Source organism: Natrix helvetica (assembly GCF_964273705.1).
Source record: "Natrix helvetica genome assembly, chromosome: 6".
Classification (NCBI taxonomy): Eukaryota; Metazoa; Chordata; class Lepidosauria; order Squamata; family Natricidae; genus Natrix; species Natrix helvetica.
The window spans coordinates 25369019-25388153 of NC_138553.1; the positions used below are offsets into that span (position 1 = coordinate 25369019).

The window sequence follows — 19135 nt, forward strand, 5'->3', positions numbered from 1 at the left end:
AAAACATTTATTTCTCATCCTTCTTCATTTCAACATCCTTGTTTATGATAGAGAATATATGCTCATCCCTAAGAAACTATTTAATGAACTATTGTAAAACATACCTAGATCTTCCCAAGATATATTTCTGTCTACCTTTATATCTTACAAAGAGTGACTAACTAGGGATTTAAATTTGCAAAGGGAAATCTCAGTATAGAAGGTCAGGACCTTTAGGGGTTTGATAAAAGCCAATGAATCACACTTCCCTGACATGGTAATGGTTTATGGAGACTTAGTCTAATAGAGCTGAAGGGTCTCATAGTGGGGAAGGGTGAATTATAGAAAAGGATAGCCTGATGAAAATGTATAACTACCAAGAGCTGAGAACTTATTAGACTATTGATAACTGAGGTCATGTTTCAAATGTTGAATATTTTCGTAATGTTGTTTGTTTAGTATATAATTCTGAAACAAAAACAAAATAAAGAAAAAAGTTATTTGTAAAATATAGCAGTTTTGTAGGGTATTATTTAGAATACTGTATATATTTATCACGCCAGGATCCTCAGGTATGTTCTGGCTTTCTTGGTCTATATAGTTTGGTTCCTTCAAAAGGACTTTACCCATAGAGAACATTTTGAAAATTTGCAAATCTTTGGTTCTCTAAACCTCTAAAGCCTAAACCCACATCTTTCTTCTGTATGAGTGGTATCTGCTTACATTAAAAGAAGACACTTGGGGAATTCATTAATCTTGATTGTCATTTTGGCCACTATGCTGGCTTTAAAAGAGAAATTAATAATTTCATGTTTTATAAGTGATTCCGTGATACCTCTGGTTAGAGGTAACATGTATTCAAATATGAGTTGCAGAAGAATGTCAGTGGACACTGGCATGTCTCTATCTTCTGCTTCTGAGCAGTACGTTTTTTGGGTCGGGTCAAGATGATGGTTGCTCTTTATGGAGAATTAGGCAGACAGGGACTGAGGCGAGGCAGGTTGTGCAATAAAACAACCTTTATTCTAACAGTTAACAAGGCAGAATGCAGTACTGCAGGCAACTTCTGCTGACTACTGGCTTCCTGCAGTTTGGCAGTTTGATCCTGACCGGCTTAAGATCGACTTACCCTTCCATCCTTCCGAGGTCGATAAAAGGAGGACCCAGATTGTTGGGGACAATATGCTGACTCGTAAACTGCTTAGAGAGGGCTGTAAAGCACTATGAAGCGGTATATAAGTCTAAGTGCTATTGCTATAAATACATGCCGGCTGACCAGCACCCAAATTTTGATCCCATGACTGCGGGGATACTTTCTTCAGTGCCATTGTAATAGTTTCTAAACAAATGGTTGTAAATTGAAGATTATCTGTATATCCATCAAATACAATGAAGAAACTCAAGACATCTATTTAAAAAGTCAGCCCATTTAAGCAATAAAATAATCAGCTCCATGATGTCTTTTCACAAGCTACACCATTATGGATGTACTTTTTCTTGGTCCAAAGAAATATTTACACATTTTCTTCCTTTCTTAAAATAAATACTTTAATTCCAAAACACAAAGGTTGCATGCGCTACTGAGAGAGAGAATAGGAAAATACTAACAGATTATTTCACAAACAGTAATAGTGATATATCAAACAAACTTTTGAGATTTCAAAATGTGATGTGGTTGTACCAAATTGTTTATTTACAGCATTTGGAAGTTTATAGACAGTTAATGTTTTGTTTTTGACACTTATTTCAAATGATTGTGGTCTTCTTTAAAATCATCTAGAGAAAACTGCTTACAGAGTGTTAAGTATTCCACAGTAATTCTTCCACTTGATGAAACATCCGATTTCTTAATATTTGTAATTTAGGTCAGTGCAAATCAGTATATATCCCTGGGAAGTTTAAAACAACAACAGAAAGAAATAATTTATCATCTCCAGTTACATTTAAATAGTTTCATTATTTGGTTTTCATGTTGGTTTTCACTATGTGCTAATTATACTCCTCATTGCTGACTGTATTTTGCAACATTTTTTTAAAATAAAAAACATGTTTTATTTATACGGAAAAGCTTCAAGTCAACTTTGTTAACATGTCAGAGATTATATTGCCCATATGGGATAAAAAGTCAGCTGTGAATAGAACAAAATTAGTTTCATTTCTTTCTACAGAGCAGTGCAATTAGTTTACATTGCAATACAAGTATGCAACAAAATCAAAACCATGTGTTTCCCCATAATCAGCATACTGAAGATTAGAGTGCAAAGTTTGTTTTTAGAAGTCTATCAGTTTATAGAATATTCCTTTGGGAAGGAATAGTTCACTCATTTAGTAGCAGTTGTATTTTTCAATACTGTGCAGAAAGTCTAAAATGAGTTGAAATATATGGCAAATAAAATATAGCATATACAGTAAAAAAATACAATTATACAATGAGCTAACAAAGAATGACATTCAAGCAGACTTACAAAACTGACATCTCAAAGACACAGAATATTTATTATGTACCACCTAGTTTTCAGCAAAAATAGTTTGGTTGCTCTACAACTGCACTTGCATTTTGCAACATTTTATTATCATTGTTTTCTTGTGGATTTGTAACTCACAATTTTAACTTCCCTCTATTTTGCTGAGGGGACTTTAGTTATTAGGGCGTCTAAAATATTGTTTAAAATGTGAAACCTGTAGAACTAAATTCCATATATAGTATAATGTAAGATTCCGAGAAATTCTGAAACAGAATGGGTTTAGGAGACAACAGATTAATACTTTTAAATTAAATTAATTTGTAGGACACTTCATTGCTGACTTGAAGGTTGCTATTTTTCATCAAGAAAACTTTAGGAAGAAAGCCTAGCGTGAAAGAGCTAAATGAGATGTCTAACTTTGCCCTTATACTAAACTAAATTAGAGATTGTGGTTTCCTTTACAGGTGTTAAATTAACATAGCAGTCCTGAAGTAGTCGTATTATAACTAACTTGGAATGGTTATTGATAATCTTTAATCTATCATTTGATAATTGATAAAATGGTAATATTTATATTCAAAAGGGTTTTGCTTCACAAAGCAATCTAATCATGCTCCAGGTTCTTTGCTAAAATGTCAAATCCACTCAGACCCCTATTTCAAGAGTCTCCTAATATTGACTGACCATGCACTGAAGTCATGTCAGCTCATATTGCCTCCGCAGTGACAGAGACTTATGTACAATTCACATAATCAAATTAACATGCAGAAAATGAAGGTGTTGCAAAAATGTTATGGGATGGAGAAGCACATCTGTCTAATAAACCCTCCAGCTTATACGTATATCCATTCTTATCTACTAACGCTTGCTTTTGAGCCAATATCTGATTATTTCATTAAAAACAAAGCAGGTTGTAGTTTGTTGTTATTTGTGTTGGGACTGAAGTTCTGAATGTTCCCAAACGTATCTTCTCAATAACTTAAATTTATGAGTTTTGTCAGCAAGGACACCATCACTTTACAATTAAAAATAGAGGGAAACAAAGAGGATATTCTGCAAAGAAAACTGAATTCTACCTTGTTAACTTCAGTCACAGCTTCAGAAAAAACAAATTTGGCCATTGTGGGTAACTGTAATCCTCTCTTCAGTGCAGCTTAAGATAACAAAGAAAAAAAAAGGCATTAAAAGGAAAATACACAACAAATAGATGCAATATGGATTCTTCTTAGTAACACAAGCTCTGGATAATTCGAAGTGGCATTTTGGTGGCTTTCTAGGAACAAATAATAATGTTAATTATTATAGTGTAATTAAGACTATAGCATGGAATGCCAAGCTCAAGGCAACTCTTAGCGATCAGAATCAGCCATTTCCTCTCAGCCTAATGTACCTCACAGCAGGGGTGGGTTCCAGCATCTGTTACTGCTGGTTCACTCAGGGGCACGCTTGATGCACGCTAGGCGTGCATGCACAGAAGTAAAAAAACTGCTTCTGCGCACGTGCAGAAGCAAAAAACAAGATGGTGGTGCCTATATCGTCACCAATAGAACCAGTTTGGGGGTGTGGCCGGCCAAGTTACTACTCGGCTGAACCGGGCTGAACTGGTAGGAACCCACCTCTGCCTCACAGAGTGATTGTGGGGAAAACAAGAGAAGGAGCTGGGTTATAGGATTGCACAAAATAAGGGTGGGATATAAATCTAACATCTGTATGTCTCCATACGTTTCTGGAAAAAGGTTGTATATAAATCTAACAAATAAGTAAATGTAGATTCTGATCATATTGACATTTATTGCTTAGCTATCACACTATATTTATTATTCTCAAGACTTAATTGCATGCCATTTTGTTGCTGACATTTCTGATTGTTTTTAAACATGATTTTACTTTTTAGTTCTTATTCTTAAGGAGTAACAAAGCCTCCGTTGATGGCTGTTTCTGCTATACCTTTCTATAAGACCTAGGATCTTGGTAACCCTTGGGAAATATTTAACTTAAAAGGCAACCCAAGAACCATAACTTCTGAAGAAAGTTTTCATAATCTTACCAGAGATAGGTGGAATTACTGTATTCTGTAAAGAGTAAGATAAGAGGTTCTTCAAACGTTGGACCTATATAATAGAAATATATATTTAACACTACTCCCAGGAAATAGACATATATTTAGGCAAAGTCTGACCTTGATTAAGTTGCTTCATTTAACTTCTCCTCTAAGTTGACTCTATTTTTCAATTTTGTCTAGTCATGTCTCAACCAGCATTATTTTACAAATACTCAAGATTCCCAATTTTGATCTCTCATCTGATAAATTTACTTCTACAAGAGTATATACTGCCATTGACCAGAAAATCAATCAGTCACAATCTCATCAAAGCCCTCTCTTCTTCTCCCTAGTCTTGTCCCTGGTAATTCCTCTTGCTCCTAGTATTTATCCAGATTCAATCTGGAAACAATGGAGAATTTTCTGGCAATATGAACAATTAATCAGTGGGACAGCTCGCTTCCTGCAGTTGTGGCTGCTCCATTGCTGGAATTTTCACAAAAAGTTTGGACAACCATTTGTCCTGGATAGTATAACAACTCCTTCCTAGGGCAGACAGTTGGACTGGAAGACTAGAATGGACTCCAAGACCTATGATTCCATGGCTATCTAGTTATGAATTGCTGTGGAGTCAAGAGCAAATATATTGAGTTGTATTTCATTATAACAGGTATACAAATAAGTATAAAAAATCTGACTATAAGAATTTATTTTTATGACTGTCCTCCTTTCTACTCTTACCCTTTATTCTACTCTGAATTTCTTTTCAATAAACTTGTGTTTGGAGTAAATTGTGTTTACTCTAAATTATATATTTAGAGTAATGAAGGGGTGAATTTCTTTTCTCTTTAAATGATCACTCTGTATACATTTTGATTGCTTGAAAATGTTGTATAACTGTATCTGTTTAGCTAAAAGCTAATAAGTCAGATTGTCTTTTCATTCACACAATCTAGGAGAAACTCTAACTTCTGTTTTTAATTGCTGGGTCAAGCTCAGAATTAAAACTCCTTGCCTTGTATTTTCACAATAAGAAGTATTCTAATACATTTTCTATTATTATTGTCATTTGTCATTTACCTGGAAAGAGCCAATGCTTGAATAAGTCAGAGATAGGTATAATCTAAAATAAAACATAGGAATATGATAATTTGGTATTTGTAAGTCTTAACATTTTAGTGTGAATGGTACAGATGGAAGGAGGCATCCATTCTAATGCAGAAATCCAAATTAAAATGAGCTCACCAGCAAACATCTACCCAGGTTTTGCTTGAACATGTCTGGTGAAGAGAAGCTTACAACCTTCCTAGATAAATCACAGCTGGGAGAGTAATCAACTTCCTTTATCACAAAATGTAGGAATAATACTAGTATGGATTAGTGTGTAGTAAGATAGTATTCATGATGCTATTCATTATCTTCAGCACTAGGACTAATCTATATACAGTATTTTTCGGAGTATAAGATGCACCTTTTTCCCTCAAAAAAGAGGCTGAAAATCTCTTATACACTGAATACAGCATTTTTGGCCCCCCAAAACCCCGCCCCTTCACCAAAATGGCTGTGCATAGCTTGTAGGAAGCTTTTAGAGAGCTCCTGGGAGCTGGGGAGGGCAGAAATGAGCAAAAAACAGCCAGTTTTTTGCTCAATTTTAACCCCCCCCCCCAGTCCCCAGGAGCACTCTATAAGCTTCCTAAAGGCTATCCATGCCCTTTTTTTAAAAACGAAAAACGGGTCTGTTTTCATGAAAAACAGGCTGGGATTTGCTCACTTTTGCCCCCCCCCCCCCTGGAGCACTCTGCAGGCTTCCTAAAGGCTATTTATGCCTTTTGGGGGAGAAAAAATGGGCCCGTTTTCATGAAAAAAAGGGCTGTTTTGGGAGGTTTGCAGAGTGCAAAAACTTTTTTTTTATTTTCCTCATCAAAACCTTGCTGCATCTTATACTCTGGTGCATCTTATACTCCATAAAATACGGTATATAAAAATGGCTGTGTGTGTGTATGTTCCAGCATAGCTCTGGAACGTCTTGAGAAATTTCAACCAAACTTGGTACACAGATGACTTACTCTCTGGAAACAAATAGACACCCCTAACACCACTCGGGGTGTGTCATCTGTTAAGATATAGCCTGTTGTGCCTCAAAATGGCTTCTACTGTACTGCTGTAAAATGGCTTCTACTGTACAGTGCAGTGGAGTTGCCATGGTAACAGCTTCACAGTAGTCCACAAGGGGGCTCCCTCTGGTAAGGGGGAAAATCCAACATTAGAAATTACATTGGTCTGGACATTTTCCCTGTATAAATAAATACCCAGGCAACGTCGGGTTATAGTGTATCACTAAATAAGTGATATTTCAGAAAATGAATAGTAAGGTCTTTTTAGGTGCATGTCCTACTTATGCTTATCAAGATCCACCCGATCGGCTACTCTGGGAACAGAATGATATAAAATCTGTTCCTAATGTAACCAGAACAGCACATAGGGAGGTTTAAGGTACTCCTTTACATGGAAGATTTCTTACGGCACAGAATACTTAAGGAACATTCCTGTAATCTATGAGTATTTACAATAGACAACTAGTTACAGTATTGAAATAAAAGGCAAAGTGTCAGTAATTCAACAATGCATTGATGAAGGTTGTTCTAGTTATTTATGGATGGGTTGAAAGAAGTTATTAAAATGTCCCTGAAAAAGAATTTATTTGGTATAATAAACTTATTTCTGTGTACCAAGAAGTCTTTGTGCTGTTTTTTGGGGGGTGTTGGGGTTAATTAATATCTTGCTTTTCAATCTATTCATTCTTTTCAGAAAAATCAATGCCAGACTTCCCTCTTTTAGCATCTTGTCCATTAGTATTATATTCATAAAACCTGTCTGCTGAAAAAAAAAATCAAATCTACCGTGTTTCTTTTTCCATTGTGTAAATGACAACAATGACAATCCCAAGTGAGAAATTTGGAAAGTAATTATTATTTAAATTGTAATAATGGACTGAGTTTCTCGATTACCTCTGCAGCTGCAATAAGACAATTAGCTTTTGCTTAGCTACTACTGCATTGGCTTTCAAACCTATAGACTACAAAGAGAGAAAAAAGTATTAATAGATGGACAAAATAATATTTGTGTTTATTTGGGCTAAAACTAGAGTGTTCTATTCATATATGCGAAATAGAAGTTCTTTTTTCTTGTTCCTGATCTTTTATTCAAGAGGGGAGAATTTTTCATGTTCTACTTCACCAACATCTCTTTTTTCCCAATTGTTTCCAGTAGGTAATTTAAGTTCTTTGTAACCTGGTCCCTGAATATCTAAAGGTAGTCATTTCTCACTATTTTCTTTTTTGTGTTCCATCCAATGTATTGTACAGCTGGGGAACAGGCTGACCTATTTGCTGTTAATGTTATGTAAAAGCTCTAGCTCTTTCTTTGGGTAGAAAACAAAGTTAAATTATTAAAGTTTTAAAAAATGACATTTTAACCTCTAATTTGCTTAAGAGAATACTAGGTGGACTGAATATTTAAACGATTTGATTGTGAGCACTTTCATTAATTTCAATTCTTAAACAGACTACTGTCTTTTTAGCACCAATTAAAATGTAAATGCCAACAATTTTTAAATAATGAGCATGGACCATATACCTCTTGAGGGAGTCATTAATTCATCTACATGACAATCTATTATATGGTTCAGTGAACCATAGCTAAGAACAACACTATCCTAACTAACAAATCAAAGACAAACTAATAACAGAGAACCCTCCATAGATGCATTATCTATGACAATTATATCAAAGAGAAACTCACACATCTATACTTTGCTTCAAAAGCAAATATTGCTTCCTTTGTAAAAGTGAATACTAAAGGAGGAATTCAAATAGTCAATCCTAAAATAGTGCCAATGGATTAGTATTATTAGATTTGGCCTTTTATAATGTAAAGATAGAAAAAATTCTGGATAGGATTTCTAGGAGAGGTATGAAGAACTGAAGACAGCTGAGTCAGAGGTGATATTCAGCAGGTTCTGACCAGTTCTGGAAACCGGTAGTGGAAATTTTGAGTAGTTCGGAGAACCGGTAAATACCACCTCTGACTGGCCCCACCCCCATCTATTCTCTGCCTCCCGAGTCCCAGCTGATTGGGAGGGAATGGGGATTTTATAGTAACCTTCCCCTGGAGTGGGGAGGGAATGGGGATCTCACACTATCCTTCCCTTGCCATGCCCACCAAGCCATGCCCACCTACCATGCCATGCCCACAGAACCTGTAGTAAACAAAAATTGAATCCCACCACTGAGCTGAGTGATATCAGAGCCAACAAATCTGATTGGCAAATACCAAGGCAGTGGTAAGCCTGGACATGGAGAAAACATTTTAAAACAAGGAAAAAGCATAAAAACAAACATAAAAACAGAATGTCAGAAATGAGAAAAATGAATGGGAACCAAGAAAACAAGAGGTTTAATCACTTTTGCACATTACATCAAATTATTACATAGCTATGATTTTCATTGGCTGGCTCTTGATCATCTCTATAATAAGTGGCAGGGAAGAAGTGAGTTTTATCCAACCAATTACTTTTATATATTGTAATATTCTATAATTACTTACAACATTCACAGCAAAGATGGGCTTAATCATTGAGTTTGACAGAAGAGCAGATACTACTACAAAACAAGGAATCTCAATAGTGAAACTGTTATTTTTCAGTATTAAAACTGGAGCTGCAGTTACCATCAATTTCATTCTCACTGGGTGTGATTTGGCATAATGCTGCATAACCTGCATAAAGAAATAATTATTTCATAATAATTATATACATAATTATTTGGCCTCAAATCTACATTGCTACATATGTTTACTTTAAAACAACATGTGTACGTGATTAATCCCATGCATGTTTGCTTGGACATGTAATCCCACTATCCCACTATTGTTTAGAATTGTTAAGTCTGGTTATTTCAAAGCTGGAATTAGCAATATGAGGAGTAATAAAATTCTTAGGTTTTTACATTTTACTTACACATTATGTGCATGTTGTCATTCAGAATTTACAAAATTTATATGCCTCATATCTACTCCTGCCATTCTAGGGTGAGAGCAACTACCTTTGTAGAGTAGCTACAAAACTGGAAAAACAAAGAATCAGATCTCATATTGGTTCGTATGGGTTGAAATTCTGATCCTAATGGATCTGGATTAATATTTTTCCTTCATTGTTGAGTCAAATCATTAATTTCCATGGAGGAGGAAATGGACAAATATCAACATGAATTTCCTGCTATCACATGTCCTTTGATCCTTTCTTGAACACATTTTCCTCATGCTGAAAGAGACAATCTTTCCTAAAATCACATTTTGTCACAAGTAAATGCTGAAAACCTTTGGAAATCAATCAATACTTATCCAACATTCATGCATATAAACCCACAATTATTTAGATTTTTAAAATAGTTCATGCTTACTTGAGGAATGACTTTGCTTAAGGTATCTGTGGTTAAATTAAAGTATGAAGAATGCTGCAAAATGAAAGAAATATATGAGTCTCCTACTCATCTTTTAAATGAAGGACTACTTAAATCCCTTCCCTTGATTACCATCATGGAGTGTTGTGTGCATAGGAGCAGAAACTTTTATGTTTCTTTCCACATATTTATTTTTCAAATTTATATCCTACCTTTCTTTTGGAACATTAAGAAGGTCTACATAGTGCTTTCCACTCCCCGCCCCAATAATTCTGTGAAATAGGCTAGTTCAAGAAAGAGGATCTTAAGACATCCAGTGAGCAGTGAGAATGATGCTTCTTTGTTGAAATGGAATGAGTGATTGGATGGATGAGAAAGGTGAAAACTTGAGTTTGTATTGTGTTGTGTTGCCCCTTTTATAAAAGGCATATTGAATCTAGGGAGACCAAATGTACAAAAATTAGGATGAGACTACTGCTTGTTAGTCATCTGTTAACTTGGTTTAACATTAAAGTTATTCGGCAAACATAACAGGGAATTGGAATATAGATTATTGCTTTCCTCTTTGCTGCTGTTCACAGTCCTTCAAGTACTCAAGAAAGGGGCTGCAAAAAATCTAGATGACTGCTGTATAGCAAAAAAGCTTAGTTGCTAAAAATTGACTCTGACATGATGGTACATAATCAAACACTTATCCAACAATGAAGATGTTCAAGTTTGAAAAAAACACCAAGATTTCCTTCTACAAATAAACATATGAATATAAAAAATATGAACTTAAGTTTAAATTACAGATATTTGCAGCCTTTATAATATCCAAATCAGTTGCTTTGCTTGAGTTAGTGGTATTTTGACCCCATATATGAACACATGCATTTTTTCAAGATCACTTAGGACTTTTCATAAGTTCAGGCTCATTCACAAAATATGTAATACTACTAATAATGCTGTTGATACTATTGACAATTACCTCTTCAGAAAAAGTTATCTTTGACACTCTAGTAGTGTAGTAAGTTAAAGTAATAGAGTTTAGCAAAGATTCAGAAATTCCACCGAAGAGCATATAGTTGTTCTTTTCTGGAAAAGTGAAGGGAGCAGCCGCAAAGGAAGACTCTGTATGATTACTTGAAAAATACACAGAAACCTGAAAAATATATTTATAGAACAAATTTTTACTTATAAAACGAAACAGGTACTCCACGGCCTCTTAATGGCGTGTTAGTCTTATTGATTTCAATGGGCTTAATTTAGAAGTGTACCTCCTTCTCTGAGAAAATGTCCATGACTGCTCATGCATTTCTTTACCATTCCAGCTACAGGTTTCCCACAAGTGAATGAGGTGATTTTGATTGAAAAATGCAACTCCAAAAACCTAACTCCATTTATGCAGCTACATATTTTTATAATGAACTCACAGGGACAAAAAAGATGGTTGTTTAAAAACTCCATTGCTCCTTAAAGGTAAAGGTTTCCCGTGCCCATATGTGCTAATTGTTCCTGCCTCTAGGGGGCAGTGCTCATCTCCGTTTCAAAGCCGAAAAGCCAGCACTGTCCTAAGACGTCTCCGTGGTCATGTGGCTGGCATGACCAAACACCAAAGGTGCACGGAACACTGTTACCTTCCCACCAAAGCTGGTTCCTATTTTCCTACTTGCACTTTTACATGCTTTCGAACTGCTAGGTTGGCAGAAGCTGGGACAAGTAACGGGAGCTCGCTCCGTTACGCGGTGCTAGGGATTCAAACTGCTGAACTGTCAACCTATCTGATCACCAAACTCAGCATCTTAGCCACTGAGCCACCGCGTCCCTCCATTGCCCCTTATTGGCCTCCATTTCTGATATTTGAAAGAAATGTTCCCATTCACTTCATTGTATGTTTTCCACTTTATCTCAGACAACTTTGGATCAGAAGTGAAGCACAGAGTACAAGGTGATCCACAGTATTTTGTCAGCATCTAGGACAGGGTCAAAACCTACAGCAGTAATTTAATTTAGAAATTATATATTTTATAATTTCTTCATGCATCAAGTATTACACTCATTAGTGGTGGAAAATCGCTTATGTACTTTTTGCTGAAAAAATGGCCCTTAAGATAGTTTGATATAACCTTAGAGCAGGTGTGTCAAACTTGATTTCATTGAGGGCCGCATCAGGTTGTGTCTGACCTCGGGCTCTGGATGGGGCATGGCCACGGAGGGCATGGCCAGCTCGATGTCACTCATCAAGGCTCCATTTTTGGCTGCGACGGTCTCCTGGAGCAGCTTTCCTGGGCTCTGGTTTTGCTGGTAGAAGGCTCCAGGAAGCAGTTGCGGCTGAAAACAGCCTGGGCAGGCCGTGTGTGTCCTCCCTGAGCTCTGTTTTCACTGGCAGAGGGGTACAGAAGGCCATCGCAGCCGAAAAAGGAGCCCGGGACGGCTGCTCACAGCCCTCCTGAGCTCCATTTTTGCCGGCAGAGCCACCGCAGGCCAGTTGTTTGCTGTTTATAGGGTGGACCTGGGGGTCAGATCTAATTATTTTCTTTGTTCATTTTCTAATATTTGTACAGTATTGTTTTTATCTTGTTAACAATTTTCAATCAAAATATAAGAAATACAATATTTGCAAGTGCTGAATGAACAGTTACAATATCTTGTTTGGCTCTGAGTTTTGATTTATTTCACTTTTGACTTTCAGCTTTTTCAAATTTTCTATTCCTATTCTGTGCTTTCCCTATAATTACCATTATCTCTCATGCATGGCTGGGGGTTATGGAGTTTGTAATTACACAGACTAAAATGGTCGAAGAAGGCAGATTTAAGTCCAATTTTAGCTGTGTTTAGTTTTTGTTATTAATTTGTGTCCCTACCCAATGAAGGAGGTACTTGCATTTATGAAAAAAATCTAAGAATTAAACAAGTAAGCTAAAATAAAATAAATAAAAATTAAATAAATGAATGAAATGCAAGAATCAAAATGTTTATCTACATTTCTTAGAAATGGACGAACATTGAATCAGAGAATCTGACAGTTTTTTTCAATTTAATAATAACATACAATTATATTTATAAGTTTAATAAATTTATAAAATAAAGAAACAATGCTTTAGGCTTTTGAAGATCTCTGGATGATCCTTAAAGCAAAAATAGCCTATTAAACTACAATTTCAAACAGTATAACAACCAACAGAATTACCTTAAAATCCAGATCAACATGGGATTTAAAGACTTCAGGAGGTGTAATAAGTGAATACTTTACTTGGATAATGGGATTAATCTGGAATACACCTGCAATGTTATTGAAAAGAGGACATTGAGGTCTCTCAAACTCTCTCTCCCTCAAGATCTCATATATTCAAGATTTCAGATCCCCCCCCCCACTTCCACGCATCCTGTAAGGTAGAGTAGGGCTCTCAATGTCATCCAGGAAACCTCACAAATAGCAGGAATTTCAAGAATTTTCCTTTCTAAACCCAACAACCTTACCATTAATCTTGCCGATGACTAGCTAATCAAGCGAAGCATTTTGATATAACTAGTACACAAAACTTGAAGCAGACCAAAATGTTAGGAGCATGACAAGTGTCTAATCTTTTCTGCTCGTGAGCAATGCCTATTGCCTATTAGGCACAGATAATATTGAAATTAACAGATCTCCTGATAACACTTGAAATTTAGTTTCAGAGGGGGGGAAAAAGGTTTTATTCTTTGTTTATCCTTCCTAATCCACGTCCTGAATATGAACAGATTGACCACAGCTATAAGAAACTGCCACGAAATACTTTGATAAAAGATGCAAGGTACTTGAAAGAGATTACAAGTCTCTGGCCTGTATTTGCTGTTATTCTTGGTTTGTTAGCTTTGCCATGGAAGAAAACTGCGTGTCATTTATCCAGCCTACTTTCTGTATTACTGTATTACTTTCTGTAATAACCTAATCAAAATGCAGCTCCCCCCCCAGAAAGAACAGCAAGATTGTAAATACATAAATAAAACAATCAATAGTATAAATGAAACAGATCAAACCAAACACTCCCATTTAAGAAAAATTCTCCATGCTACATCTGAGTGTAACACAATACTGTGCTTTCACTGCAACAAACCAGAGGTGGGTTCCTACTGGTTCGGACCTGTTCAGCTGAGTAGGTAGTAACTCAGCCAGCCATGCCACCCCCGGAACCTGAACCCACCCCTGCAACAAACCAAATCTGAATTCTGCATTTGAGGTTTCTTTACTCTAAAGTGAAATGGTGATAGGATTTTCCTATAGTGGGAGTACTGGATGCTATAACAGCAATTTGAAAACTAGAGAAATGTAACAAGAAAGAGGGTGAGCAAAGGAACCCTCATGTCATGCAATAGGAAGAAATAGACCCTCTTTTTTTGTACTGAAATATATTCCCAGTAATATTACAGAGATTTTCAGTCAATAGCTGCCTTTCATGAGGTCTTTCATGTACAAATCGAGAAAAGGTAAGATAGAAATATGAAATTGTTTTTGGAAAGGAAAAACAATTGGGCTTTTGAACGCATGCGCTAAAATAAGCCCTTCCCTGAAAATATTGCAACACAGCAGCAGTCATGAGGTGACCACGCTCACCGCCTCCTGCACCTCAAAATAACAAGACCTCCCCGAAAATAAGGCCAGGTGCTTATTTCGGGGGTCAAAAGAAAATAAGACCCTGTTTATTTGGGGGGAACATGGTAATTAAAAAAAAACCACTGTGTGTATGGATGACAAATATAATTCCACTTGAGAAAAACTAAAATTTTATATTGAGCACAGAAAGCTGGGCTGTTTTAAGCACACTTCCCTTAACTCAATATCAGTGTAAGTATCACATAAGTAGTATTTATCAAAACAAAAAGGATCAGAACGCCTTTCATTTTTAACTTCAGAATTCTTAGATTTTAAAGATTTTGCATATTGCTCAAATGTTGTTAGTTTACAGTACAGTAAGTCCATCAGCAAAATATAGATAGTTTGTCACAGACTCACCTTTTAGTCCTTTAAGTACTTCAGTTTCCTTTTGGATTCTTAATATAACATTTAGGCAGAGCTGTGAAAAATATATATACATACATAAGATTTTTGATTTTTGTCAAGCGTAGGAAAGAGTCGACTAAGAAAAAGAACATATTGTTCTTTGTAGGCAAATTTATAATCCACTCATATTTCCCAAACTTACTTGGCTTTCCAATCTTGTACGTATAACCTTTTCCAAATGTTGAACAAAAGTGTTATAAAACCACCTAGAGATTTTAAAAAACCAGAACGTATGTTAATTCTTTCATAATTTAAGTTTTAGATAATAGAAATATGCAGATGTATGCAACAGTTGAATGCTCATTGAAAGTTAACTGCTATGAAGCTTAATAATTAATTAAAATAATACCTCATGGCATGCCACTTTTGGGAGAAGTTTTAAAATGATTGGATTCTCCATTTGGTTTCCACATGTGAAACACAATGTGGAAAACTGAGCTATTTATCTGAAGAAGACTGGAATGTTATAAAACCCATTTAATTTGTTGGGGCATAGTTCACAACAGACAGATTTAGGACTGGGTGTAAATAACTGGATGTTTCTAATATATGGAAGCCTTTAATGTACACAAATTTTTAATCTACACATTACAGGTACATATATCTATATATTCATTAGGGTGACCTGAGTGAAATTTATCAGACTTTGATGTTTATCAGGCTTTGTATACAACAGACCAAATTCTGCTACTATTTATGCTATCTACATAATTTGCAACCTCATACAAACAACAAAATTCCGACAATTATGCACTGTTCAATATATTAAAAATTCATTAAAAACAGATCCCCATTACTGTAGTTCCTTATAATTAAATGTCATTAAATAATATATTTCTTGAATTTACCTTCCTTCACTATTAAGCTGGACTTCAATTTTACCAGTGTTCACTTGGCAGTTTTGAATAGACACCAGCAAATCTCCTATATTATTTTGTGCCACAAACATATTTGTTGTAATAGACAGTCCTACAATTGATATTTCAACTTCTCCCTGATAGTCACTACACAGGGAAAAATAAAAAGACATAGCAAGAGTTAAACTCAATATTTCATTTGGTTTAAAAAGTATATTTGTGATTCAGTTTCTTGTTTAATTTCCAATTTAAATACTACCTGGGTGAAAGCAGCTAATCTAATGCATAGCTTTAATTATTTTCAATTATCAGGTGACAGAATAAATAGCCTTAGATTTACAAAATTGCACTTACATCAACCAGTTGTTCAAGGTCCAGTGTGTAGTAACTGTCACAGAAATATTTGTAATTAATAGTCTAATACCATTCCCAGGTATCAAGATCACAGAAGAATTATATATTGAAATAGACAGGATTTGAATCCTATAAAGAGAGAAGCTTGACATATCATATTGCAAGGTGAAATGAAGCTTAATCTATGTAATGTAAAGCAGGACATGTTAACTCAGAATAAAGTTCTTCGACATGGCTTGTGAAATGAAAAGAATAACTGCAAAATAAAATATGCATTTATAGAAAAAAATGATAAACAGCAGCAGTTATACTGAAATAAATGAATATATTTTATATCAAAAAACTGGTATATTGTCACAAAATTCAGAAATTAAAGATAAGATAACACATACATGGCATAAATAGTCAAAATACCTTGATATTGTGTAGTCAACTGTGCCCAAAAAGTATTTCTCAGTGCCAATCTCATCTGGAAATATTCTTGTCCTTAGTTCTTGTTCAAGAAGCTTCATTCCAATTTCTTTTGCTAAAGGAAATACATAATCTTTAGATCCATCACTTGTCAATCTATATATTATTTACTTGGATTCATAAGCCACCCAACCCAATATTCTTGTGAGCATGTTTGAAGATGGAAAATTAGTGGCAGATTTGTTAGTAATTATTCTAATTCTTCATATCCTGCTTCTTACGTACCTTGAAATATTGTCAAGAAAGAAGGTTAGTTTGTCAACTGCATAGAAAGGGAAGAGAATTTAATGAGTACTTAAAAATTGAAAATGAAGTTCTTACTTCATAAGGAAGATCTTACTTCTATTAATGAATGGGACTGCTTATTGTATTTCACTTTCAGACAGTTAGGAATGGACTTGTGTAGATATGCAATTTAATTTCTACTTTACAGATATGAGATTCCTTAAGCATGTTTACCAACAGCATTTTAGGCAGATCAGATTACTCAAGTTCTCTGAGGTGACCATTGCAATTGCTATGATGCTTTGAGGAAATCCATAGTATTATATAAAAGGTTTGAAGTATATTGAAATATAGTTGCAAAATAAAATAAATCAATTTACCATAATTCAATCCCCTTTGTGTAATTCTTATTCTGACTTCCGGGTTAGCCTCAAGTTGAAAAGGACATAAACTTAAAAGAATTAAAACCCACCAGAATCTCATCTTCCTTATTCACCTTTTGTTGAGTATTACCTGTTAAAATATATTGTAAATTTAGTTATTTCATAATCCTAATCCTAATTTCATGTTTGTTAAAAGTAAAATTTAAGGCACAATTAGCCAATTACAATTAAATATTTAGATCTAAAATTATTAGGAATATGTTTACATGAGATTTCAAAAATACCATTATGAGTCTACCATTTGCCATATATTTAACAGCTGTAACATTGTCATCTGCATATTTTAAAAATATCTCCATTGTAAATAGTTTTGTAGAAAAAAAAGTAGAATCCTATAGACATCATATTAATTCCAATGCATCGATGCAGGCTTAGTCCTGAAATAAAAGAGATGCTTTATCATGATTATCCCTGATTTCAACAAGTCTCCTTGAAGGAAATTAAAGTCTAGTTACAACACCCTGATGCAAAGCAAATTAAGATCAGAAAAGAAAACCCAGGGAATGCATGTAGGGTTAAAATCAAGGTACAGGATAATTGTAATAATCTTTGAAAAGAAAGACTTTCTAATCCTTACCTTTCAAGACTCCCAGTGTTCTAAATGTCAGAAGCAATTTACGGAGCACGATACTGCAAAATGTGAGAACTGTTCATCCTACAAGCAGAAGCAAACACTTCATTCATTTTTTAAAAAAATGTTGGCCTGATTACTTTTGTTTGTATATGTGGTTTCATTGTTTGTGGTACCGGATGCACAATTCAGAATCCTGAAACGGTTAGTCAGAAATGAGGACATGCCAGCTAACTGAACTGAGACTCCGTCCATAGCAACTACTCAGAAATGCTGAAGTTTAAAAACTTCAAGAAGCTGTGTTTCACCTCCAATGTTTACGATCCTCGAAGGCCTTCATGGCTTGGCACCAGGTTATTTATGTTATATGTATTTTATTTAATTTTTAATTTAACCACCAAGAGTCACATTTAAAAAAATATTTTTATCACGGTTTAAAAAGAATACAAATGAAGAGAACTATAAAAATACAATATAAAAAAGAAACAATAAAAATTGCAGAGAAGAAAACGAGAAAAGGGAGGAAAAATATATAAAGTGAAAACAATTCAAAAGAAATTACATTCCCTTTCATCAAATCAAGTGCAAACATTTTCAGTAACTTAATATCCTTCTCTAATACTGTATTTCAATCAAAAACCTCTTTATCCCATACCTCAGCTTCTATCTACTAGCATAAACCCTCATCATTCGGTCTTATTCAGCAAGTCTGTTAGAAGCTGCCAGATAGAACACATCATAATTTTTAATATTTAATCCCTTCAAATGATGTCCTACAATTAATTTATCAATTTCTCTTCATCTCCTTTCAACTTCACTTTCTCAACCAAAGTTAGAATGTACATGATTATTTTTTTAAAGCAGCTTAATGGTTTTTTTCCTGGATTAAAACTGAACGTAAGACTTTATGGAAAGAAGAGAGTTTCTAATGCATTTTTAGATAAAGTGATAATCTTGTTTTTATAGAAAACATTGCATTAGAACTGTGATGGCAAATCTATGGCACATGTGCCACAGGTGGCACACGGAGCCATTTGTTAGGGCACGTGAGGCGATGCCCTGTCAGCTGGCCAGCCCTCATGCGCGCACTGGCCAGCTGATTTCAGCCTTCTTTTGAGGCCGTTTTTTTGCCCTACGGAGGCGTCTGTAAGGCTCCAAAGGCTTAAAAATCAGCCATACGGGCAAACTGGAAGTTTAGGAATGGACTTCCAGTTTGCTTGTAGGATTGTTTTTTGCCCTCTGGATCC

The 19135-nt window shown here is 35.1% G+C and overlaps 1 protein-coding gene across 1 annotated transcript; it reads right to left on the minus strand.

Moving 5' to 3' along the window:
- Positions 1-1666: 1666 nt before the first annotated feature.
- Positions 1667-17973, minus strand: LOC309394051 (BPI fold-containing family C protein-like). Its single transcript, XM_081956741.1, has 16 exons — positions 17895-17973; positions 17347-17387; positions 16593-16704; positions 16179-16307; positions 15816-15971; positions 15110-15173; positions 14920-14980; positions 13117-13208; positions 10915-11088; positions 9945-9998; positions 9091-9261; positions 7494-7561; positions 5566-5608; positions 4492-4555; positions 3521-3597; positions 1667-1868 (listed from the first exon to the last, which is right to left on the minus strand). Exons 3-16 carry the CDS (start codon positions 16688-16690, stop codon positions 1827-1829), a joined length of 1293 nt encoding a protein of 430 aa, XP_081812867.1. The 5' UTR covers positions 16691-16704; positions 17347-17387; positions 17895-17973; the 3' UTR covers positions 1667-1826.
- Positions 17974-19135: the final 1162 nt, after the last annotated feature.